This window comes from Hemitrygon akajei, chromosome 5 (genome assembly GCF_048418815.1).
Source record: "Hemitrygon akajei chromosome 5, sHemAka1.3, whole genome shotgun sequence".
In the NCBI taxonomy this organism is placed as follows: Eukaryota; Metazoa; Chordata; class Chondrichthyes; order Myliobatiformes; family Dasyatidae; genus Hemitrygon; species Hemitrygon akajei.
The window spans coordinates 65845633-65872013 of NC_133128.1; the positions used below are offsets into that span (position 1 = coordinate 65845633).

Below are 26381 nucleotides of genomic sequence, written 5' to 3' on the forward strand. Positions count from 1 at the left end.
CTATTTAGCATGATTCAGATGGAGCCTATCCCATTGGAACAATTCCCTTCTATCCCACTACTGATGCCAATGTCCCAAGAATTCAAACCCACTTCTCCCATTCTAATCTTTGAGCCATGCATGTAACTCTCTGATCTATCACCTCTGTGTTAATTTGCATTAGGCTCAGGTAACGATCCCGAGATCATTACCTTTTTAGTTCTGTGTTTTAATTTCATCCCCAGCTGCTCAAATTCCCTCAGCAGAACCTTTGCTTGATCTTCCTACGTCATTGATACCCAACGGACCATGACAAGTGGATCTTAACCCTACCATTCTAAATTCCTCTGCAGCTCAGCTGAGATGGCCTGAACCTGGGGCACCAGGCAGGCAACACAGCCTTCAGGACTCTTGATCCTTGCGACAGAGAATTGCATCTATTCCCAACTAAAAAATTCCCAATTACAGCTCTTCTCTCCCTCCTCGTGACTGGTTTCTTGAACCATGATGCCAAGGTTAGTTGCTCATCCTTCCTACAGCAACCCCCCCCCCCCAACTCCCTTCCACACAGGGGGCAAAAATCTCAGACCTGTTGGGCAAGGTCAATGGCTGACGTTCCTTCAGCACGATCTCTTGAATCCTCCTACCTATCTCACTCACTTCTTTCCCCTGGCCACAGATTAAATTTGAAGTAATTAATCCAATGAGTGTGACTCTGTCCTGAAACAAAGTGTCCAGATAACTTTCCCCTTCCCTGATGCATTGTAGTGTTTGCAGCTCCGATTCCAGTTCATCAATTTTGAGCCGGGTTTCTCAAGCAACCATAACGCGGCCCACCAGCTCCAATGCATCGCCTAATAATGCATTCCTACTTAATTTAATAAAGAAACCTAAAAAGTCAAAGCCTTGCCTGATCAAGGGACAACAGAAGTTAACATAAGTTACGTTATGAACAGCACAGCGTTTTACCTAAATAATGACTTTAACTGCTTGAACCAGATATTTATCAATCAAGAGAAACAATGAAGAAAGAGAGACAGATGCTGCCCAGTTTAGATCATTACAATTATTCTGCTATTAGGAAACACAAGTTGATGTTCATTACATGGTGAAAAATAATTAATCAGATCACATCTGTTTAAATTGTCCACCAACCCTTTGACTGGTTAAACAATCAGAAAAAACTAATGTATGTATTATGTGTGTGTGTGTGTGTGACATACACACACACACACACACACGAGAGGGGTGATTGATAAGTTTGTGGCCTGAAGTAGAAGTAGATGAGTTATAACCTTCAAACTGTCTGCATTTTCACTCAAAGAGTTGAACTGTACGTGCATGTAACAAGAGCTGTATAACTCATCTTCTACCTTAGGCCACGAACTTACCAATCACCTCTGCTGTGGACCACCTGGAGGTCCAAGACACTCTCATTATATGCACATGCAGTTCAACTCTGAGTGATAATGCAGAAAGTTTGAAATTAATAACTCATCTCCTTCTACCTTAGGCCACAAAGTTATCAATCACCCTTGCTGTGGACCACTTCTACAAAGAAGAGATCTGTATGTTCCACGACTGCTGGACTAAGTGTGTATGTGTAGGAGGGGACTATGCTGAAAAATAAATGTGCTAGGTTTTCTAAAATTGTCTCCTTCTAACTTATCAGTCACCGTGTGTGTGTGTGTACACACACACACACACACACACACATATATAATAATTTATTTTAATATCCACAGAATGTTCCAAAGTGCTTTGCAGACAATAAACTATTTAATTCAATTGAGATGTTGTCACTGTTTCATTGTCGGAATGACATCCAGTTAAACAAGCTTGCAATCATTAATATGAATGATAAGCTAAAATGCTGTTTTGACGGTGGACTGAATGTCAAGAAGTCTCACACACTGTCCTTTGAACAAAGATTTTTCATTTTCAAATGACAGGGCAAAATTGACCTCAAAATTCCAACTCAGCAGAGGACTCTGTCTCTGTACTGAAGTGACATCCTTGCTCGTCCAGAGTGAGGGTTGAATGTATAAACTCTTACTTGGAGGCACGAGTGTCACCATGAGGCTGATGCTTTGGTCAGACACTCCTAGCAACGCTGTCAAAATGACAGTTACCCACCCACCCTATCTGTCACCTTTGCAATTAAAGCCCCATTTATGGAAGAGTCTGTTATTAATACATTGGCTTCATCCAACAACCCACAGAACTAGAATGGAAACAAATAATTCTTAAGGGACTGCCAGAAACAAAGGTAGTAACAATGATGGAGACTTACAGTAAATGGATTCTTAAGTTTTGGAGTCAGAGTGAAAAAAATATATACTAGAAGTCAAGACGAATAAGCTTATTATGATTCAAAAGGCATATTACATAATTTCATAGAAACATTCAAAAAATCATATGAATTCAATTTCATATTTAGTATATAATTCTGCTGAAGGAAATATGTTCTTTCAAAACTAGGCAAGGTAATTATGATTTCCCACTGGCACAGTACATGTACACAACTTGTAGAAGATTTGGACTTTGATGTTGCTTCTCCTTCTAGGCTAGAGTATTGAATATAACAAGATTTACAAGCAATCATTGCACTGTGTGTAGTCAGAAAGAATGCAGATTTGCTTTAACAGCCAAGTACAGAACATTCTAGCATCTCAGAGCAGTAACCGAACTCTCTCATTCTTTGATTCTAAATGCAATAAGTATAATGATTGTGTTATTATTTGTGTACATGATATAGAACTTCAGTTCCCAGTGTGCAATGCAGGCAGTTCACCTGGAACAGGAAGTGATGTTGGTGAGCTGGTGGTTGCATGCGCTCATGTCGAGCTGGCAGCCATTAACTGTAAATAAGTAGGTGTTAGTGTTTTTACCTATGTGTTTGTCTTTATGAAGACCAAACATAACATCAGAGGTCGGCATGAGGTCTAAACATGGAGCATAAATGTTTACCGTGTGCTACTGAGAAAGAGATGCTAGGTTCCGACGAAGAGAAGCTGCCAGTCAGCCATCTATAGTAAACACAAAGTACACTGTAGATGCTGTGGTCAAATCAAGACGAACAAAAAAGCAGGATGAACTCAGCAGGTCGGGCAGCATCCGCTGTCAGACATCTACAGCATCTTTCAAATTGTTGCGACAGCCTTGACATTGGTCATTCTGATGACTAAATTTGTGGAGTATTTTGTCCCAAGTAAAAACACCACGTTTGAAAGATCTAAGTTATTTTCCTGTGACCAAAAACAAGGTGTTAGCTTTGCCCAATGCTTAGAGAGCCTTCACACACAAAATCCTATGAGTTTGGAAATTTGAGAGACTCACTAGATAGAGGCAAAATAGTTTGTGGAACTTCAAACAATGGGCTCAGAGAGTGTCTGCTCCATGAAAAAAACACTGGAAAAGGCTGTGGATGTGTGTAGGGCAACGGAGACCACATGACCTTAAGCAAAGGAGCTGCACACAGCAACAGTGCATGCTGGGAAAACAGGGGCAGAGCACAAGGCATTTCCCAAAGCAACACCATAGCAAAGAGATAGGCTCAAACAGCAAGTGCAGCAAATGTGTAGGTAGGTACATCCCAACGATATGTCCTGCTAATGGAAAGTCCTGCCATAAGTGGGGGAAGAAGAATAATTTTGCAAAATGCTGCCAAGTGGAGGCTACCAAGAGAAAGTTTCACACTGTTGCTAAGGAAGTGGAGGAAGTCTTTGTGGATTCTCTACAGACTGCTGGTGCTGGTAAAACAGAACAGACTGTTCCAGTGACTGTGAATGAGGCAGTAATTCCATTCAAGCTGGACACTATAGCCCAGGTGAATCTGCTGTCCATCAGTGATGACAAGGCACTCAAAGTAATGGGCAAGATTTACCCAGTTAAGTTAAATGTGACAGGCTATACTGGAGAGAACCTTCCTGTAAATGGGAGGGGACTATATGGTGACCTTCAACCACAAGGGGCAGCACCTAAAGGCACAGCTGCTGATTATAGATAAGAGAGTACAGTCAATACTAGCTCTAACCGCATGTGAAAAGCTCAACCTGGTGGAAGGAGTTTTCGTAGATACTTCACAGACCAAAGATGACTATGCAACACTCATGGAAGAGTTCACAGATGGCTTTCAGAGGTTCGGATGCTTACCTGAGGTAACTCAGCAAACTCGCAACAGCATCCATGAGAGCTCCAGAGAGGTTATGCAAGAGAAGCACAAGAACTCCACCTTCTACAGACATCTGTACCAACTACACCAGCATGACAGTCAGGTTGCCAGTGCTGAACAGAGTGATCATGAGAAAGAAGTCACCAGTCTTGCTTCCATATCATGCAGCTTTGGTTTAAAATCTGTCTTTCATTGACTTCCAGTTACAGACTGAAAATCAAAAAATCTCCACAATCCTCTTTAAAGTTGAAGAGGAAAAATAAAAAGGAAGATGGGGAGACTACTTAGATCCAAAGGTCAGAACAACAGCAACAGTTCCACACAAACCAGCAGGAGGAGTTGCTATCTATGATACACAGCCAACAGAAGGAGCTCTGTGAATTGAGACAGAATCAACTGGAACTTGTGCAAAGACCCACTGTTCACGTGGATGTAGTCCAGGGCTCCATTTTGAGGCTCGTGGAATGAATCATAGCTAGGACAAGAACAGAGACAAAGAGATAGGATCTTGGCAGAAGGATGTGAAACAAATGAAAATGTTGATCAGAGACTGAACACAGCAAATGAAAGCAATACATCTGTGGAAAAAAATAGCCAATAAAAAAGAATCATTAAACTACCACAGAGATGAATTGAAAGTAGCTGAGTGGATAAGGACTGTATTTGCTCATTACAATTAAAGTTAATGTAAACATCTTTGTTGGAAAGCATTATTGTGTCTTGCAGCTTTATGAGGACAAAGTATGGTATCTGTTTTTTCTTTAAAAGGGGGAAGATATGTTATTACATGTGTACGTAATAAAGAGTTTCAGTTCCCCGTTTGCAATGCGGTGGTTCACTGGGAACAGGAAGTGATGTTGGTGAGCTGGTGGTTGCATGTGACCATGTCAAGCTGGAAGCTATTAACTCTAAATACATTTTTACCCATACTGTTTGTCTCGATTAAGAACAAACATAACAATGATGTTCCTCACATATGCCTAAACAAAGAAGGAACTGGCCTAGTCCAGCTCCACTGGTGACTTACTTATCGACCTGTGCTTTTGAAAGATTCCAAGAGTCTTGCCTTTGCTCTCTTTAATGGGCAACAACAATGCAGAGTTCAACATTCCCTTGCAAATAAATACTGTATCATTCCCACATCCTCTCTGTCAAAGTCACTCAAGACTTCATAAATTCAATAAAGACTCCCTCTCACACTTCAACACTTCAGCAGATATAGACCTTGCTTGTTCATCCATTTCTTGATTTTTGTGACATACCTTTTATTATATCTTGCCAAACAGGAAAAAGTCCATTTATACTCTCTCTCTGTTTTCTCTTAGACAAATGAAAAGTTGTTGCATGGCAGGAAAATACAATTCTGGTTGCAAGAGACTCTTTAATGTCCAAGATGAATCTGGGTGTGTTTAAAGTTCTATATCCTATCCATCAAAACAACAGTTTACTGTGTATTTGCCAACATCGCCTGACATTCTTTGAAACACCTGTCCATTTCTTTACAGCTATAAATTTAATTTCTCCAAACTGTTCCTCAACTATCAACTTTCAGACCACAAAACCTCCCACACATTCAATTTTTGTAATGTCCACACCCTGCAATAATTTCCACTTTCCGTCAGATTAATCTTTAACATTTCCATTTATCCCAAAGCTCTGCCCTACATCAGCTGATCTGCTACTGATACTTTACCCACATCTTTGTTTCCCTAAATTTCACTATTTCAAACCGCTCCTACCTACAAACCACCCCTTATTCAACACTGCTTATCTGAGGTCCCCAAAACGTTATTGCTCTCTTCCAACACGTATCACATCCGCGCTTTCTGATTTACAATGGCTCCTAATGAAGCAATATATATTTAAATTATTTCATCTTTTGCTCTCAAACTCATGGTCATGCCCTAATCTCCATCGATAATGTTATAACCCTCAAAGATATCTGTGATCCCTCAAATCAACCCTCTCAATATTCTCCAAGCAGTAGCAACTATGTTTCAGGTTCACACTCAAGAATTCCTTTCTAAACCACGCCCCCTCACCCTTTCATGCTTCCCCCACCACTCGACACCTATTCTTTCATCACCAGACTTTTGGTCAACCTTCCCATTATCTCTTTTGTGACTCAGGGCAATATTTTGATTGGTAATTCTTCTGTGAGGTGCAGAGGATATTTCACTCTATTAAAATACCTTTCAGACATGTTATTGACAAAAAGCTGAATTTACAAGTAATAACGGTCACACAATTATGAACTCTAACCCTTACATTTCCGAAAACTGGTTCAAATGAATGAAAAGCCAGAGGCTTGCAACTGAGTACTGAGTGGTCAATTTCAGTGTTACCTTCAATCAGGAGGAACCAAATGACATAACCCTAATCTCTCTAGTTAAGCAAAACTGTGGCCACTTTTATCACATCTGCAGTAAAATGGACTTCTATTGTTCCAATTGGGTTCTTTCTTCTAAAAACTGTGTTTACATTTAATTTATGTTTCTCTTGTGAAACGCTATGTGCAGCTAATGCTGCTACAAGTAAGCTTTTCATTGCACCTGTGCATAATGTACTTTGCATATAACAATAAACTTGTCTTTGACTAATTCTTCCTACAGATCTATTCACTGCCTTGCATAATAATTTTCTTGCATGGTTCCTCAAACTTTAGCTCCAAAGAACAACAAAATTAATTAAGTTTTTCAATGAATCCTTTCATGTTCCAGCCCTCCACCCCCCACCCCCCCACCAACTAACTTGCAATGGATTTACCACAGGGTTGCTGGCTAAAGGACCCCAAGTATAATGAACTCAGAATTAAGTATTAAGTCAGTGCAAAAAAAAAAATCCAGAAATGTGTTCCAGAGAAATAGTGATAGCCAATGCAGAAACTTCTGGTATTTTCTGCAATGCAGAAACTTAGATACCAGCTTGTATTTCAACACAAAACACATAAAATAATCTTGGCAATGGTGTGAAACTATACGAAAAAGAATGCCTTATTGCAGCAGACAGCAGTTCACTGTATACCACAGTGAACTGTATACATCGTGAAAGCATTCTGTAAAATGCATTTTCCCCAGACGATGTTGAGAAATGCATTCGATATTCACCGTCAAGTTTCCTATTTTTTTTAAAGGAGGGATTCTTTTGGGATATTTTCATCTTGAATGCCCAGTCAACATTAATGTTGGCCACTGCTACTAGATTGCAATCAGTCCCAAATAAAGAGAGGTCAGCTAAATAGTTCCTGTAGAATAAGTAAAATTACTTTTGGCCCCAAATGGGTTTGCATTTTGAAGAGCCATTTCCCCCTTCCAAATCACAAACTAGAGTAAGGACATGTAATAGTAGTCCTTGTCTCAGCATGATCATTTTGGGAATGCTCATCAGCTTCCAAAGGCAAGGCTAGACTGTGAGTAATTTGCTGTTTAACCAGCAGGAATGTGATAAGTGGACATTCCATTGTGAAGGGGATGATGTATGAGGTGAGGAGTGGAGGAGAACAGGGTGGAGGAGAACAGGGAGTGTTCAGGTGTGGGATAGTATTATTCAGTATACAGGTGTCGGGTTAAGATTAAATGAACTGACCAAAGTCAATCAGAACCTGACCCAAGCCTGAGCACTTGTATTTCTTTCCACACTCAATGACACTTGGAAGCATAAATAGAAGACCAGATAAGCAAAGCCATCCACGGAAAACAGAGGACCCGTCAAATGATACAAAGTCAGTCATTCTGACCAGGATAAAATATTGAGCTTGACTATCTTGAGGGTGACTCAGTTAAAATATTTTATCCAAATACATATCTGAACTGCACCAAGGACAAATAGGCATCATCATGCAGCTAAACCTTAATCAGTGACTGGCAGAGACACATTTATCTATGAGGAGTATTATCACAAGATTTGATTTATCATGAGGTAGCCAAATATTCATGTTGGTCAGCACGTAGTACTGATCAAGAACAATAAAAGATTCACTCCCTTTGTTGCTCCAATTTGGTGCAGAATGGGATGAGAATTTTGGATTTTTTATGTCTGTGAATTGATGCAAACATCATATGGTGAATTGACCAGTAAACCAGTGAGAGATGTTGTTTTTGTTTTGACACGCGCTTCCTTGTTATCACAAACCACCATATTCAGAAATGCCTCTAAAAATACATCTAAAATTGAATGTAAAAATGTAATTTCATTTGAATTGGATTTATATGATTATTTAAGCAATAGTGTGGTTTATTAATTTAATAAGAAAATCATGCAAGCACAGTGGCATTTGCAGTGTGATGCATTTCTTAAACCATTATTCAACATTTCTTAGTTTTGGAATTTGTTAGTGACTAAAGTTCATTGAAAATTAATTTTTGCTGACAGAACAATGCAAACCTGGCATCTATCCAGAACAGCGATCCCATTTCTATTCACAAGTCAGGGAAATGTTATCCTCAAAATGACTCTTTTCATAAAGGTTTGAAGTTATTAACATTTAAATTTATTAATGTTTAATAAAAATTCATTCAATCTCTCAAGTAATCATTGTAGTGTCTCTTTGCATTTTCTGTGATTTGAATACAAAATAATTTTTTCAAAGCTTTTTCAAGACTCAAAGTAGATTTTTGTTCATAGCCTTCAACATTGTTTCTGCATACACTTAATGAATTGTTTGACATATTTCCCTATTGGGTGTCTTATACAATTGAATTTTCACTTTAAAAATGTGATTATTTTCAGAATCATTGATGTATTCTTAAATTGAAAGTTATTTGAGCAGGGGATTGGGGAGGTGGGGGTGCCAGTAAAACAGTCGAGATGTATCTATTTCAAAGTGAAGCCCGATGTGAAAAATGAGTGGTCAGGTGCTTTCAAAATCTTGCTGCATAAAAGTAAATTGAAAAGTCTGTGAATGCTTGGATTGATAGAGAGAATGTTTGATAGGACAAGGAGTGAACATGGGGTTCTGTCCAAATAAGTGGTACGTGGTCCCAGAAGGGAATGAATGTTTGGGCAGAATCAGATTTGTGTTCTTAATCCTAAAATGTCGTGAAGGTTTTAACTTTGGCATGGAAATAACTGCATTCAGTTAAATCATGCTTGATTTAGTCCTGAGCTGTAATTAATCCCACCCCGATCATTGGTGTTCTCGCCATACTTGTTTCATGGTGGGATGGGTTCAAATGTCCATGCCACTTGATCCAGGAGATATCTAGAGAGATATTGCAATGCCACAGCAGGCATCAGGGCTGGGTACCTCTTGGGTCTCATCTCCATGATACCCTGCTTTTGACTTGAAATAAGACTGGGATAGATTGTCACTTCCTGTCAAAAACTTTAAGAGTTTTTAAATATTTTTAGATTGTGGGAGTGTGAAGTTTAGGCCATAATTATTTTTAGGCAACTGGATGTTTGTAACTTCCTATGGAACCACCGGTGATAATTCAGTCTAATATTTGCACAATTACAAAGGTCAGCTGTCAGGCTATCTTGCTCGAAGCAAACTAAACCACCCATTTACTGGGGTTTCTTTCTCCAGTTTCTTTGATATGGCGGATAGAGCAGACCGGTTGTATGAGAGGGCAAAGACATTCAAGGAATAGGCTTAGCGGGCATGATCAAAAGCTAGCCTGTACTGGAGCAGTTCAAAGGATTAATTTGAGTTTGTGTTGCGTTTAACCAAGTCTTCATGTGCATCCAACCATTTGCAATAAAACGTTAAAGCATTCTCAATCCTGAAGAAGGGTCTCGGCCCAAAACGCCAACTGTTTATTCATTTCCATAGATGCTGCCTCCAGCATTTTCTTTGTGTTGCTTTGGATTTCCAGCATCTGAAGACGTTCCCGTGTTTACTATTTTGCATTGTTGTGGGAAAATTCTAACATTTTAGAAATAGAATTTTAACACAGCTTTAAATTTACTTGTGAATCTATCTGTGAACCAATGGGAAAGCCCGCTGTGATATTTTGGGGAGTGTACATGTGGAGACTATTGACAATAGGAAACTTTTCAGTACCTGTACTTTAAATCTGCACATTTTGATTTGCTTTCTAATACATAAAAACACAACATGGAAAAAATAATAAACAGATCATGCAAGCTGCAACTTAGAGCAGTCTGGATTTATACCAGCTACCAGATAAATGTGACTGTGTTCAATGAAAAAGCTATCATAATATGTTTACTATTACGACTGGTACCGGCAAGGAAGACTCAATGGCCTATCCTTGCCTTTAATCGGCAAATTCCTGGACATTTTGCTGTCTGAAATATAATTGACTGAATCTGACCTGCTTACATGACAAGGCTTCATTATTTATATTTATATGTTGCAGTAGAAATATACAGATGCTCATTCAACAACATCCAATTGCACTAATTTGAATTTTTGCTTTAAATCATTTAAAACCTCTGGTGAAAACATAGTTCAGGAGTATGACACCAGAAATGAGAGGAAATGATGTCCAAAGAAGATTCAACAGGCATTGGTGGGAACTCACTGGGGAAAACAGAAAACTGAAGGGGTATCTGATAGAGGCCTTCAAAATTCTGAACAGCCCTGAGATATTATTTCCAATTTTAGGACAGACCAGTTAGGAGCCATAATTTTAAGATCATCCCCAATAAGTTCAGTGTGCATTTCAGGAACAGCTTTCACTCAGGTTGTTGAGAACATGGAACACATTAGCTCAGTAAAGAGCTGAGAAAAGTTACACAGATGCACTTAAAGGAAAAGCATTTAGGTGTAGACCACACAGCCCCTCATACCTATACTCTTAGTCAATAAGATTGTGACAAATCCTTCACCTCAGCATTACTTTATTACACAGACAGTTTCATTCTGTCAATGTCTAATTAAAAGAACACGAGTCTCCATATTGAATGTACTCAGTCACTGAACAAACAGAACACTTTTGGGAACAGAATTCCAAGGGTTCACAAGACCCCAGGTGAAGAGATTTCTTCTCAGCTCTGTCCAGAATGAAGAAAATCACAGAATTTTGAGACTCTTCCCCATAAGCATGAACAAAGGAAGTATCATCCTGTCAAACACCATAATAATTTTATGTTTTAATGAAACCACTTTTCAATTTTCTGAACTCAAGACAATATAGTTTCCAGTCTGCTCAACCTCTGGGGTGACAAAATCATGTGAAAATTGCCACCAGGAAGTTATCCTCCAAATCACACACCATCCTGATTTGGAAATACATTGCTGTTCTTTCCCTGGAACTGAGTTAAAATCCTGGAATATTTTCCCAAATAGCATTGTGGGTATGGCCACACTTCGAGGTCTGCACTGGTTCAAAAGAATGGCTCACCCAATCTTCTCAAAGGCAATTAGAAAGGGAAAATTAAATGCTGACTCAGTTAATGAAGCACACATCCCTTCAAAGAATTTTTTAAAAACTCTCCTTATATGATTGAACACTTGCTGGATGAAGGATTGGTGTACTCTCTCTTTCATAAGTAAATCTTTCCTTAGATCGGGAGAACCAACTTGTACACAGTGATCTGGGTGTAGTCTCACCTGGGCCCTACAATAAAGTTCTCTTGCATACCACTTGTCTTCCGAACTGCTTGCAATACTTAAATGGTAATTTTCAATAATCACATATAAAGACGCGTTAGTCTCGTTGAACACAAACAGATTGCAATCTCCCATCATTTAAAATAAATCCTTTGCCTTTTTATTATTCTACCAAAGTGGACAACTTTGTATTTTTTTCCACATAATCTTTGTTTATTCATTTAGCCTATCTGTTTCATTCTGAAGCATTTCTGCACCCTCTTTGCAGATCACATAATCTCCTCATCCAAAACACTGATAAAAATTATGTACAAACGAGGCTCAGGATTGTTCCCCAAAACTGGCCAATGCCTCCTGCCATGAAAATGACTTGCTTAATTCTATTTTCTGTTTCATGTTATTTAGAAGTCCTCAATCCATGCTAGGATATTTTATACTCTGATCCTGCACCCTCTAATTTTGTTTAATAATCACCATGACAATGCATCAATGACTTTGAGAGTTGAAATACACAATATCAACTAATTTATTTGTTCTGCTGGGCACAACCCAAAAATCTCCAACAGCTTTATACATCTACATCGATAATTTCCATTATTATTTCATGATGAACCCTTTTATCAATAACTTTAAAAACAGATACCAGTAATTCCCCTGGTATTGATGCCAGGCTAATTGGCCTCTAGTTCTTTGTCTTCTCTCACTCTCCATTTTTAAATACTGAGGTTACATTTCCAACTTTCCAATCTGAGAGAATTATTCTAGAATCAATGGCATATCAGGTCAGAGGTGACCAAACTGTCTGGCTGAAATAAATCATTTCCAGTTTCTATACTAAGCCCTATTATACTATGATTGTGGCTTGCTGGAGAAATCTTAACTCTGCAACTATCAATTAACCATTTCTCATTGTGGAACACCTAAGTTATTCTCAATATTCTGTTTTAGAACACCATCTCCTTCTCCTCTTCATACCTTAATGCTCATTTAATTGGTTTAGTTTTTATTTTGCTGATTGACGTCCTCCATGATTATGTATTATCCATATTACAATCAGTTCTGGTTTCCTGGACTTAAACTGTGCTCTGCTCTTGGGACCCCAGTGTAATTTCCACCCATGTTTCCTGCTGACTGGTGGTTCTTTGCTGCACCCAAATTTATTGTGGAAAAAAGCAGAAGGCCCTTGGGCAAGGCTTGATAAAGCAGAACGAGAGAAGGACTATGTGTAATGTCAATACTAGCATAGACCAGAAGGGATGAATGGCCCACTTCTATGCTGTAGATATTTTGGTAACTCGATCTCATTTCAGAACATATAGACCAAGTTCGGCTTGTTTGACATGGCTATATCTGGGAGAATGAGGAATATACTAAGGCACGTGTTGTCTAATGGTTTATTCCTCCCTGTAGGTAGATTATATTGTCATGAAACTTGTATCTGGAGTCTACACATCAAGCATCATATATAAAAGACCACATTAACTGACATTAAAGCTAATGAAACAATTTTCGTGAGCTTCAGTCAGATTCACAGTCTGATGTTGAAACTGGAACACTGAATCACATCAATTTTAGCCATGAGATTTATTCTTAAACAACAATCTGTTAAGTTTCACTTGATGATTCCTAATTTAAGCCAGAAACCATAGCATGCAAAGCACTAATTATTTGTTGATTTTTAAAAGAATCATGCGAGTAGAAACAGAAAAAGTTGGAAATATTCATTAGGTCAGGCAGTATCCATGGAGAAAGACAATTAACATTTAAGGTCAATGACACTTTGTCAGAACTCAAAGTCACTTTCTCTTTCCATGGAAGCCTCCTGACCTGCTGAATACTTCCAATGTTTTGTGTTTTTGTTTCAGATTCACAGGATCTGCAGTTTTTATTCCTAAACTGTAATTTATAAGTAAATTTTCTTGAGGATCTTGCTAAGTAATGAAACTATTAATGAAGTATAAGTATATTAAGGTATCGAGCTGCTGCTGTTCAGTTACGAACTAAGGATTTCTTAAGATCTTCATCCTTTATGTCAATGGCCTTTAGTGCAATAACCAAGTGTACAACTCTCTGCCACCACAAGAACTATCCCAACTGTTTTTCATATGAGATCTCTGGTTGATGCATTTGATAAGGGTTAGGTATAAAGTGCAGATCTTGTGTGATTTGCACCATGATAAGAGGCAAAACAACATGGCCAGCATTATAACTAGAGCATAGTCTGTTGAAACACAATTTACAAATCTACATACTGATTCATCAGTCAGTCCTACAGCCAATAAATCAATTGATCACAGGGAAGACTGAAACTGTGGGTTTGATTTCCATCACAGACTGTACCCCATTATCATCCAAAATCCAGCCTCCATCAAGCTGAAGCACACTATCAAATAATCATCTTATATCACACCAGACTGAACTGCTGATCTTCATAACTTCTTCAAGAGTAATACTAGCTTCATTGATATCTGTGATGGCATGCAGCCAACTTGCTGCTGCATCTCTTGTGGATGTTTCTGTTTGCTCATTTTTGGTGACTCCAACACTCTGCGGCCACCTTCCATCCTCTGTGAGCTTGAACTCATCTAAAACTGCCTCCTAGAACCTGAACCATTCCCATTAGCCTTCAGCTCACTGCCCCACCATTGCCTTAGCTCTGTGTCCAATTCATCTGTAGCTCTGTCCCTCCCCATCATTGTAACTTGCTCCAACCCATCCTCAGACTTCAGTCTCACCTCATTTTCGTCCCTTTAGCTCACCACCCAAGGCCATAATTTTGGCAATCCATGTCTCAAATTTATTAATTTCTCCCAAAATTTCACCGTCTCTCTGTTTTCTCATCAAGTAAGCTCCTTAAAATACTTTCCCTGAACAAACTATCATCACCCATTCTAGTAAGTACTATTTGTTTAGCTATGCCCTGTGTAATCCTGAATATTTTGCCAGTTTAAATGCTTCTGTATAAATGCAAATGACACTTAAATGACAAAAAACTGATGTTCCTCAAGACATTTTCATGAAAAATGAACAACCTTAATGTTTTGTCTAACTGTCTGTCCTGAGATGCTGTCAGATCTGTTGAGTGCTTCTACCATTTTCTGCCTTTTATCTTAAACTTAAACAGGGATTTTGCTGCTAGATACATTGCCCTTGAATTTTGCAATTCATACTAGCTCAATCTGGGGTGTTTTTTCAGTTATCATTGTTACTTTTACAGCAATATAAATCTTTAGAAAATACACCAACTTTTGGTTACAATAATAAACTGCTATATAGGTGATGATAATAACTAATACCTTCACAAGTCACCCATTACTATCCATACTTTACCATCCCTTTCTTTTACAACTTCCCAACCCCAGTCACTCACAGACAAGCAGTTCTGTCACAAAGACAAGAACTCGCCGTTCTGTCACAAGTTTATTGAAAATCTGATTGGCTGACAGTCTTCACACAATATCCACATTATTAATATATTAATATTAAAATAACATATTGCCTACACAGAGGCTTTATCAGTGTAAAAATACTTTTAAAAATACCTTCATTTATATTGATGACCTTTGGGGGTGTTACATCATTTGCTGAAAAGCAAAATATTCCAAACCCATACATACCTTGAAATTACATTGGAGTGAAGTTCCAAGAACATAGTTATGTGAAGAAACTGATTAAGTCACAAACACAACTGAACCCTGAACATATCAGCCTCTATTTATAAGATAAAGTCATTTTGCTTTCAAGTACGTACAGTCAATCACATGTCAGGTAAGTTCAATTTGTCAAAAAAGCATGCTAATGCTTTTAATATGAGTTCTTATTAAAAGGTTATCTTCCCATAATTACTAATTCAAACCAGAGGCAACACACAGGGACAAAAATGCTTCTAAAGCACATGCTTTTAAGTGAGTAAAACTATAAAGCATGTCAGGGTAACTTTCTAAAAACTACAAGCAAAATCTATTAGGCAGCAAGCAGTTAAATTTCTCACTCTGATGACCTTAGTTTACTTCCGATCACAGTCTTTGCACTGGAATAGAAAAGAACACTTGCTTAGAAGAGTGATATGCTGTCATGAGGAAATAAGTAAGGCCCATGAAAGTGATTAAGAAAATTTGTGTAGATAGCACTAATAGAACAGCTCAAACAATGTATTTTCTTTTACCAAAACACTGAAATAAAGTAAACAAAAGTTTAAATTATATAAGAACATCAATACTATTTAGGCATGATTTTGCAGTTGTAGAAATTGACTTGTGACTGAATAGCCAACTGTGGTGTGTCAAGATCTTTGCTCTTCCAGATGGATTGAACAACCAGATGGTGTAGTCTAATCCAGATGTGTATTTGGATGTATGGCATCAGTAAATAGTGTCTGGATCTCTGTTATTTTAAACGCAGTTAATATTTGCTAACCTAGATGAAGTGTGCCAGGACTCCCAGTGTCACAATTCAGTGTGCTTGAATCTTTGGAAGTATAAAAACAGCTACTCTGGACTACAGAAAATGTAAGTGAAGGTTGTGTTTGGATTTCACTCAATGCAGTGTATCTAGATCTCTGGTTTGAAACACACTCTGACTCTGGTATGCCAGATGCAACACAAGTCTGGATTTCTGTTTGTCCAGGTGGTGTGTGTTTGGCATTTGCTAGTCCATTTGCTGTGTGCCACACAGAGCTGATTCAATTCAATATGAGGGATTTCCATGCATAGTTCCCACTCTGGCAAAATGATCTTGGGGATCATTCACCTACACAGGACTTAAGTGTAACATGAATACACACTTAGAGCCTATTTAATAAGCTATGTTCATTTCTGATACATTTTAGTTTATATGCTAAATGTACAATGCGCATGTGCAATCTTAAAACAGTACTTACTTAATGTAGTAGGGAACTTTGTTGGGTGATATTGCTCGCTCCCAAGGACCTTGGACAGAAGCTGAAAACAACAAACCACAGAGAAAAAAAGGTTAAATCCAGTGTAAATAAGAAAAATACATTAATCATTAAAATGACTATTTTTATACTCAGCTCAGCAGATCTCCATCTGTCTGCTCAGCTGTCCATAAAGAAGGGAAGGATTAACCCAGCAGTCTGAGAAATTTTTCTATAAATCTGTTTGAAATTGAACTCTATCAACCATAAAAAAATAATGGTGAAGCACTTGGGTTACAGACTGGGGGTTGGTAATTACAGCATACGTTGCCTTTAATACCATCATCACATTTCAGACCAAAAGAAACTGTAATAACTTGGCTAATAACAAGTTGACCCAGCTCCCAATGTAACTTGTATATAATGGAATGATACAAATGATAGAAAAACTGTCAAATATTAAAATTATGGCAGAAGACTGTACATTTTTCTTGAAAATTAAGCATCTATTCTGAAAGGAATTTGAGTTAGAACTGGATTAATCTTAAAGGATTGCATTAAGATTTTTAAACAACCCTCCTAGTTGGTTAATTATTATCTATAAGTGATTAGCATCTGCACCCTTGCCTTTCCCTTAAGGGTGGGTTCAAGTTTTCAGAGATTCCAATGAGGAGAACTGCATTGTTAAAGAAAAGAAACTGGTGAATCAGATGGATGCACAAATATCATCAATTGTAAGTGATAAAGTTATGTACAGTAATGGAATCCTGACTATTGCACTAAGAACTTGTGCTGCAGAATACTGTCTACAGGCAAGATGTTCTGGTACAGCCTTAATGTGGCTCCAATGTGGAAAGTTGCCCAGTATGCCCCTTAAGTATAAATAAAGGCAAAGGCAAAACAATAGGTATCACCCCACTGATCTACTCAATCAGCAGCTTGATGTAGTTGTCGTCACTAACCAGATTAAAACTGTTCACCAATGCTCAGATTCTACTGAGACTACTCATAGTAAGAAACCTTAATGCAAACATGAACACAAGGGCTGAATTTCAGAGGAGAGGTTAGGCAAACAATTCTCATCACAAGGTAACTAAAACATCTGCCACCACCGTAAAACTGAAGGAGCAAGAGGGAAACACTCTTCTGACTGGAGCTGTGCCTTATTCCTAGCACAGCTGTGCAAGTCCTGATCATAACCACCATCAGTCTTTTGTCTTTGGCCATTCCTCAGGATAACGCCTCCTTACTGGTTTTGTGTGTCACAAGGAGAAGAATGAAGCCAATGTGAGGATTTCAGATTCTTCCATAGATGGGGAAGAAGGTAGCTGATGGAGTAGAGTGAGCAGAGAGTAGTTTGAGAGGCAGTACGCTCTTTCTGCCACTTCTGCAGGCCTTCTGTGCGCTCATGATGCATTGGAATGCAGGCTTTCAACAACACCCAAAATGTGGTGATGGAATTGGTGATATTTTTCCAGAGCCTTGAGGTACTAGTTGTCGGTAGATGTGTTTTGTTCAGCTCTTAGTACTTTAGTGCATTTTTTCCTCAATTGATTCATAGAGTCACAGTGTTAAGCACATGGAAAACAGGCCCTTTAGCACAACTTTTGAGCAAAATCCCCACTGGGGTCTACGTACCAATAATGGTCCGGAGAGCATTTGAGATGCTAGAAAAGCCCAGTCATGATGGTAAAGCTCACTCTGTGATGGTGATATTCAACTTCTAGTTTTTCGGTCCAAAGTATATGTACATACCTCCTTGTTCTTTAGATTGGCCGATCCTTGTCTGTTGCACAGTGATGTCACTGTCAAAATGTCTGATTTCCTAAGTTATGGGAACAGAATGGCGTTCAAGTCTGTTATTGTTGTGATATATCATCATCATCCGTGGTTCATCGATGACCTTCTTGCCATCATCAGTAGAAATATTCGATCATAACTGAACAGTGTTAATTTCTTTCAGACAATCAAGCAGTCATTGACAGCATTTCATGAGAGCTGGGTAACGTTCAGATTTAAGTTGATAATTGGCAAGTCACAATCTGTCACACTAGTGCTGGGCAATAACTGATCAGCAGCAACTACTGATCTTACATTGAACACATCTCCATCACTGAATTCTGACATAATTGACTAACAGCTTAAGAGCATTAACCACTAAAGCAGAGGTGACAGGTTCTTGATAGGTAAGGGTGTCAAAGGCTACAGGGAGAAGGCAGAATTGGGTTAAGAGGGATAATAAGTCAGGTATGATAGAATAATGGAGCTGACTCAATGGGTTGAATGGCCTAATTCTACTCCTATGTCCCATGGTCACACCAGAACTGTGACGAAAATTGCAAGGTCAGAGGCTGGCTACTTGTATCAAATTGGTTACCTCAAAGTTTCTGAACATCTACCCATCAGTGTGAAAGTCAAGCCACTGAGCAATGGATGATCTAAGATCTTCTCATTTTGATTAAGCTTTCACATTTATTTTCAGCTTTAAATGCAACAGTGGTATTAAAAGTGGTATACACTTTTACACTGTGGTATCCTGTAATTACCACAAACATAAGAGAATCTGCAGATGCTGTAAAAGAGAAGACCAGAGTGGTGCATCAAAGAAGAGGAGAAGGGCTGAAGATGGAGGAGGGGTCTTCAGTGAGGGCTGGGGAGTCCTTGCCAAAGAAGTGGGCACAGAGACGCAGGTGACAGAAAAAGAGCTTGGTGTCATGGTGGGCGCAGAACTCATTGAGGTATAGGTACAGGGGGACAAAGGTGAGGCCCTTACAAAGGACAGAACATTCTGCCTCAGAAATGGTGAGGTGGGAGGGGATGGTGAAGACCTGGCACGGATGATAGCTGGGATCAGAGGGGGAAAGGGGGTTGCTAGTGTCAGAGAGGAGAGGAGAGGTTTGGGTGTCTTAATGCAGAGGCTCAGCCCGAAATGTCGACTATTTACTCTTTTCTATAGATTTTGCCCGGCCAGCTGAGTTCCTCCAGCATTTCGTGTGTGTTGTATTCCGTAATTGCCATGTCCAGAGTATGATAAGATATGCCCCATGAATGGTGTGTGACACAAGTTGGACATCATCTAGGGCAAGAGAGCCTAGCTGATCAGCACACCAGGCTCCATTTTACATACTCCCAGACTCCCCACTCCTCTCCCACCAGCACAATATGACCACCTACCTACAAGACTCACTGCAGCAACTTGCTGAAATTTTTGTGGCACCGCCAATAAATTCTTCAACGTCAATAATCTGCTATGGTAAAGGCAGGGTACACATAAAATAAAATTGATTTTGATTTTCCCTCCAAGCCACATCATCTTGATTAAAAGATATACCATCAATCTTTAATCATTACTTAAATTAAAATTTGGGACCCTCCATCTTACAGTCCTGTGGGAGTATATTCACCAGAAGGTGAGAAGTTAGCTGATGACTTGAACCAATCTTAGACTCTTGGACTCTCAAGGACTTTGAGGCAAATTATTGGCTGTGCCAGCAATACTCACATCCCTGGAATTAATTTTTAAAAACCAATACCGATCATTCAACTGACAGTAATAAAACAAATTTCCTAGTTATTATCCAAATAAAAAGCATCTGGCCATTTACTTCTTTGCTGTTATGGATCCTTGCGTCAATTAACTGCTGTTTTTATTTCCACACAGTGCAATACTGATTTACACCAATTTGCACAATAGCTGTAATGCAACCTTGGACGTGTTGTGGCTTTGAAGAGTGATGTATAAATGTAAAGGTAATGGTCCACAAGGGCAAATAGGTCATCTGGTATATGTTCTCAGATATGAACTGTGAATTCATCCAAGGCAGCAGACATTGTATTCACAGGTTTCATAGGATTTCCTGAACAAAGAAGCAAATAATGTCAAAAAGAAAACAAATTTTAAAACAAACTTGTTTCCTCCACTTTTCCCTGGGATGCTCAAAAAAGAGACCCAAAGATTCTACAAATCTGATGGAGTGGTTCTAGGAGTTAGGTACTCTGTAATGACATTTCCATATAGTTAATTATCAAGGGAAAATCAAGTTGAAGGCTTCTCCATAAAACAATTCTCACTATTTCTGTTGTCAATGAATTGAAAAATAATGCTAATGAAGATGAAATTTCTCTAGCAAGAAAGTAGCTTCAGAACATCACTAAGTAGTAAAGCAGTACCAGTCAGTCTACTAAAATGTGCTGCAATATTCATGGAGTTGCCAGAGCAACCTTTAAAGCAAGTCAGTTCTTGTAGAATGCTGAAGTCCAGAGAATGATCCACTGGAAAATTATATTAACCCATGAATATCCAAGAACCTCCCGTCCTATTTACTGCACATTGACAAATGAACTTATGCAGCATTAATGAAGTCCTAATGTTTTCGATTATTTCAAGTTTTTTAAAAAATTAAAACTGTTTTCAGTGTATAGAAATACTTTAAAACTTTGTGGTTAAGGAATGTACATTGCAGCACTGGGCTAGACTGTCTCAAGATGTCTAACAGTCCCACGGGTATTAAAACCTTGGAGGGTTATGGGCTGAGTGCGGGTCAGTGGGACTAGGTGAGAGTAAGCGTTCGGCACAGACTAGAAGGGCCGAGATGGCCTGTTTCCGTTCTGTAATGGTTATATAGTTAATCGCAGGATAACAGATGCAATTTTGTTTTAAGACACTTTCAAAGGTAAAGAAAGGCACTTTGTGATCAAGCAAGTACTGAACCTTTTCAGTGATTTAGACCATAAGACATAAAAGCAGAATTAGCCCAATTAGCCGATGAAGTTTGCTTCTCATTCCATCATGGCTGATTTATTAGCCCTTTCAACCTTATTTTCCTGCCTTCTCCCTGCAACTTTTGACTCCTTTACTAATCAAGAACCTATGAACCTCCACTTTAAATATAACCAATGACTTGGTCTCCATAGCCATCTGTGGCAATGAATTCCACAGATTCACTACTCAATAGCAAAAGAAATTTCTCCTCATCTCTGTTCGAAAGGGACATCCTTATATTCAGAGGCTGTGCCCTCTGATCCAAGATTCTCTCAGTATAGAAAACACCATCTCCACATCTATGCCTTTCAGAGTTCGATAGGTAACTTTATTTTATGCCATATCTTTCATGTCCTTCATTCCCAAATCACTCACAATATTTAAAATATTTTGAAGCTTCTTCCTACTGATATATAAATGCACGAGCAAATAGGTGCACAACAAGATTTTTAACAAGGAGATACACCGACATTAAATGTACCCTGGTGGTACTAGTTAAGAAATATTCACCAGGATATCACAAGGACATCTTTTAATAAAAACAGAGAATACTGTGGAATTTTTCATCTGTGGCAAAAGAGAATTCTCCTCAGTTCTGTTCGACAGAAATGAGTCTGTGCCCTCTGTTTCTAGATTCCCCTACGATAGGAAATATCCTCTCATGTTCACCCTATCAAAGCCTTACAATATTCGACAGGCTTCAGTGAGATTCCTCTCTCATTTTTCTAAACTCCAGCGAGTACAGGATCAGAGCCAACAAAAGCTCCTATCTGTTGAACCCTTTCATTTTCAGGATCATTTTTGTGAACCTACTCTGGATCCTTTCCAATGCAAGCCCATTCTTTCTCTGATAAGGGATCAAAACTGCTCACAATACTCCAAGTGCACTCTGACTAAAACCTTATAAATCTTCAGCATGACATCCTTACTTTTAGTTCAAGTTCACTTTAAACTTTATTGTCATTCAATCATACACATGATTACTGCCAAATGTAACAATGCTCCTCTGGACCAATGTGCACTACACAGTGCGTATGGCTCACACACATGACACACAAAGTAATATTACCACCAGTAAATTAACAAATAAGAAGGTGCCTTTATGACACAAGTGGAAAAGTAAACAGTATAACTACACTAGCGCTTCACGCGTGATGAGAACAGGGTGGGGACAGGGAGCCCAGCAGTCTACAGCCCGGGGAGGGAAGCTGTTTCCCATCTTAACAGTTCTTGACCTGATACCACGGTACTTCCTGCCTGAAGGTATGGGGTCAAAGGAATTGTTGGACAGATGGGAGGGATTATTTACAATTCTAAGGGCCCAGCGTACACGGTGCTCCTGATAAATATCTCTGATGGCTGGAAGAGAGACCCCAACGATCCCCTCAGCAGTCCTCACAATCCTGTCTCGGTACCTGTGATCAGATGCCTTGCATTTCCTGTACCAGACAGTGAAGCAGTGACACTTTCGATTGGTTAGAAGGAGGGGAGAATCAATCTCCTTAGGAAGTTGAGATGCATATTTCTATTCTAATCCTCTTAAAATGAACGCTAACATTGCACCCGCCTTCTTTACTACCAATTTAACCTGCAAATTAAACTTCAAGCACATAAGGAGCAGGAGTAGGTCATCTGGTCCATCGAGCCCGCTCCGCCATTCATTAAGATCATGGCTGATCTGGCCATGGAGTCATCTTCACCTGCCTGTCTTTTCCCTATAACCCTAAATTCCCCTACTATGCAAAAATCTATCCAACCTTATCTTAAATATATTTACTGAGGGAGCCTCCACTGCTTCACTGGGCAGAGAATTCCACAGATTCACCACTCTCTGGGCAAAGCAGTTTCTCCTCATCTCTGTCCTAAATCTACTCTCCTGAATCTTGAGGTTATGTCCCCAAGTTCCAGTCTCACCTATCAGTGGAAACAACTTTCCTGCTTCTATCTTATCTATCCCTTTCATAATTGTATATGTTTCTAAAAGATCTCCTCTCATTCTTCTGAATTCCAGCAAAAACAGTCCCAGGTGACTCAAATCTCTCCTCACAGTCCCCTCCCCTCATCTCTGGAATCAACTTGGTGAACCTCCTCTGCACCGCCTCCAAATCCAGTATATCCTTCCTCAAGTAAGGAGACCAGAACTGCACGCAGTACTCCAGGTGCGGTCTCACCAGCACCCTGTACAATTGCAGCATAACCTCCCTGCTCTTAAATTCAATCCCTCTAGCATTGAAGGCCAACATTCTATTTGCCTTCTTGATGGCCTGCTGCCCCTGCAAACCAACCTTTTGTGACTCATGCACAAGCACTCCCAAGTCCCCCTGCACAGCAGCATGCTGCAATTTTTACCATTTAAATAATAATCTGATCTTCCATTTTCCTTCCAAAGTGATGACCTTGAACTTACCAATATTGTACTCCATCTGCCAGACCTTCACCCATTCATTTAACTTATCTATCTCTCTCTGCAGACTCTGTATATTCTGCACAATTTGCTTTTACACTCAATTTAGTGTCATCAGCAAGTTTAGATTCACTACACTCGGTCCCCTCTTCCAGATCTTTAATATAAAATGTGAACAGTTGCGGGCCCAGCACCAACCCCTGCGGCACACCGCTCACCACTGATTGCCAACAAGAGTAACACTCATGTATCCAAACCCTCTGCTTTCTATTAGTCCTCTATCCATGCTAATACATCACTTCCAACTCTGCATCCTTATCTTATGGACAATTCTTTTATGTGGCACCTTATGGAATGCCGTCTGGAAATCCAAATAAATAATGCCCATCTGTTCCCCTCTATCAGCTACGCTCATTAAATCCTCCAAGTTCCTTTGGATCTTTGATTTCTGAATTTTCTCCTCATTTAGAAAATAGTCTCTGCCTTTATTTCTTCTACCACATGCATTGATCAATCATTTCCCTACACGATATTCCATCTGCCATTTCTTTGTCCTTTCTTATAATTTGTCTAAATTCTTTTGCAGACTCCCTGCTTCCTCACCACTACCTGCCCCTTAACCTGGCCACAAGCCATCAATTCCGTCATCCAAATCACTGAAATATAACATGACAAGAAGCACTCCCATCAATAACCCCTATGGAACACCACTAGTCATAAGCAACAAACCAGAAAAGATCCCCTTCATTTTCACTCTTTGCCTCCTGCCAGTCAGCCAATCTTCTATCCATACCAGTAACTTTTTTATAACAACATTGGCTCTCATCTTGTTAAGCAGCCTCATGTGCGGCACCTTGTCAAAGGCCTTCTGAAAATCCAAGTAAAAAAACATCCACTAACTCTCCCTTGTCTATCCTGCCTGTTACTCCCTCAATGAATTCTAACAGATTTGTCAGGCAAGCTTTCCCCTTCAGGAAACTATACTCACTTTGCCCTATTTTATCATGTGCCTCCAAGTATCCCAAAATTGCATCATTAATAATGGACTTCAACACCCTCAGTCAGGCTAACTGGCTTATAATTTTGTGGCTTTTGCCTCCCTCCCTTCTTAAAGAGTGGGGTGATATTTGCAATTTTCCAGTTCTCTGGAATCATTCCAGAATCCAGTAATTCTTGAAAAATCACTACCAATGCATCCACAATATCTTCAACTTCCTCCTTCAGAACTCTGGGTGGAGTCCATCTGGTCCAAATGACGTATCTACACCTTCAGACCTTTCAGCTTCCCAAGCACCTTCACCTTGGTAACAGCAACTATACTCACTTCTGCCTCCTGACACTTTTGAATTTCTGGCATACAGCCTACCTTCATATTTCATCTTCTCTCTCCTTATTGTTTTCTTAGTTGCCTTCTGTTGGTTTTTAAAAGCTTCCCAGTAATTTTTGCTATATTGTCTGCCCTCTCCTTTCCAATTATACTGTCTTTGACATCTGTTGTCAGCCTCAGTTGCTTCTTCCTCCCTTAGAATAGTTCTTATTCTTTGGGATATGTCTATCCGGTGCCTTCTGAATTGCTCTGAAGAACTCCAGCCATTGTTGCTCTGCCATCATCCTTGCTAGTCTCCCCTTCCAATTAGCTTTGGCCAGCTCCTCTCTCATGCCTCTATAGTTCCCTTTATACCACTGTAATACTGGTACATCTGATTTGAGCTTCTCATTCACAAACTGCAGGTTGTAAATTCTATCATATTATGACCACTGCCTCCTCAATGTTCCTTTACCTTAAGCTCCCTAATCGAATCTGATTCATTGCACAACAGACAATCCACCAATGGGCTCTGCTATAAGCTGCTCTAAAAAGCCATCCCATAGGCATTCTACAAAGTCCTTCTCTTGGGGTCCTGCACCAACTGATTTACCCAATCTACCTGCACATTGAAATCCCCCATGATTATCAGAACATTGTGCTTTTCACATTGCCTTTTCAATCTCCAATTATAATTTGAACCGCACATCCTGGCTTTTTTCACAAAGTCTTGGATCTGTATGCCTACCATGACAAAGAGAAACAAAAGCCTTTTATTTATAGAGCACTATACCAACAGGCCATCCCAAAATAAGCAAAGCAATGCACTGATGGTAATATAAACACTTCTGCTGGGTAGTGCATGTGGCACAGATCAAAACCTCCAGTGTGTTGAAGTACAAGTAGCATTGCTTCATGCACTTCAACACACTATCAATGATGTCAGCATTACTGTCACTAGCAACGTGCTGAATTACCTGTTATAAAATTGCCTTGAGAGCTCTGAGGTGATCACCTAGCGACCAGTTGATGTCAATGGGTAAATAAGTAGAAAGAACATCCATCCAACATCTTTTCTCTTTTGTCTTTTTTATTTGCTGTTAGCGATAATCTACTTAGCTATTCATTGCTGACCTTCAACCATGTACTACTAAAACAGAGGAGTGCTGACTGTTCACTAAGACCATAAGCTACAGGAGCAGAACTAGGCCATTACGACCATCGAGTCTGCTCTGCTATTTCATCTAGCTGATCCATTTTTCCTTTCAGCCCCAAACTCCTGCCTCCTCCCCCCGCAACACCCCCCCCCCCCCACCCCGTATATCTTCATGCCCTAACCCATATACATAAAGTCTTGGGCT

General features: G+C 39.4%; 1 protein-coding gene across 10 annotated transcripts in view; it reads right to left on the reverse strand.

The window, feature by feature from the left end:
• dmd (dystrophin) overlaps nucleotides 1-26381 on the reverse strand; it is a 1932045-nt gene that overhangs the window by 123339 nt on the left and 1782325 nt on the right. For 6 of the 10 annotated variants that reach the window (XM_073045659.1, XM_073045653.1, XM_073045651.1 and 3 more), the window contains 2 exons: nucleotides 16552-16612; nucleotides 15664-15702 (listed from right to left, as the gene is read on the reverse strand). In XM_073045659.1, the coding sequence (XP_072901760.1) occupies nucleotides 15664-15702; nucleotides 16552-16612 (100 nt within the window). The remainder of the gene's footprint in view (nucleotides 1-15663; nucleotides 15703-16551; nucleotides 16613-26381) is intronic. The other 4 variants (XM_073045656.1, XM_073045667.1, XM_073045660.1 and 1 more) reach the window with 2 other exon arrangements.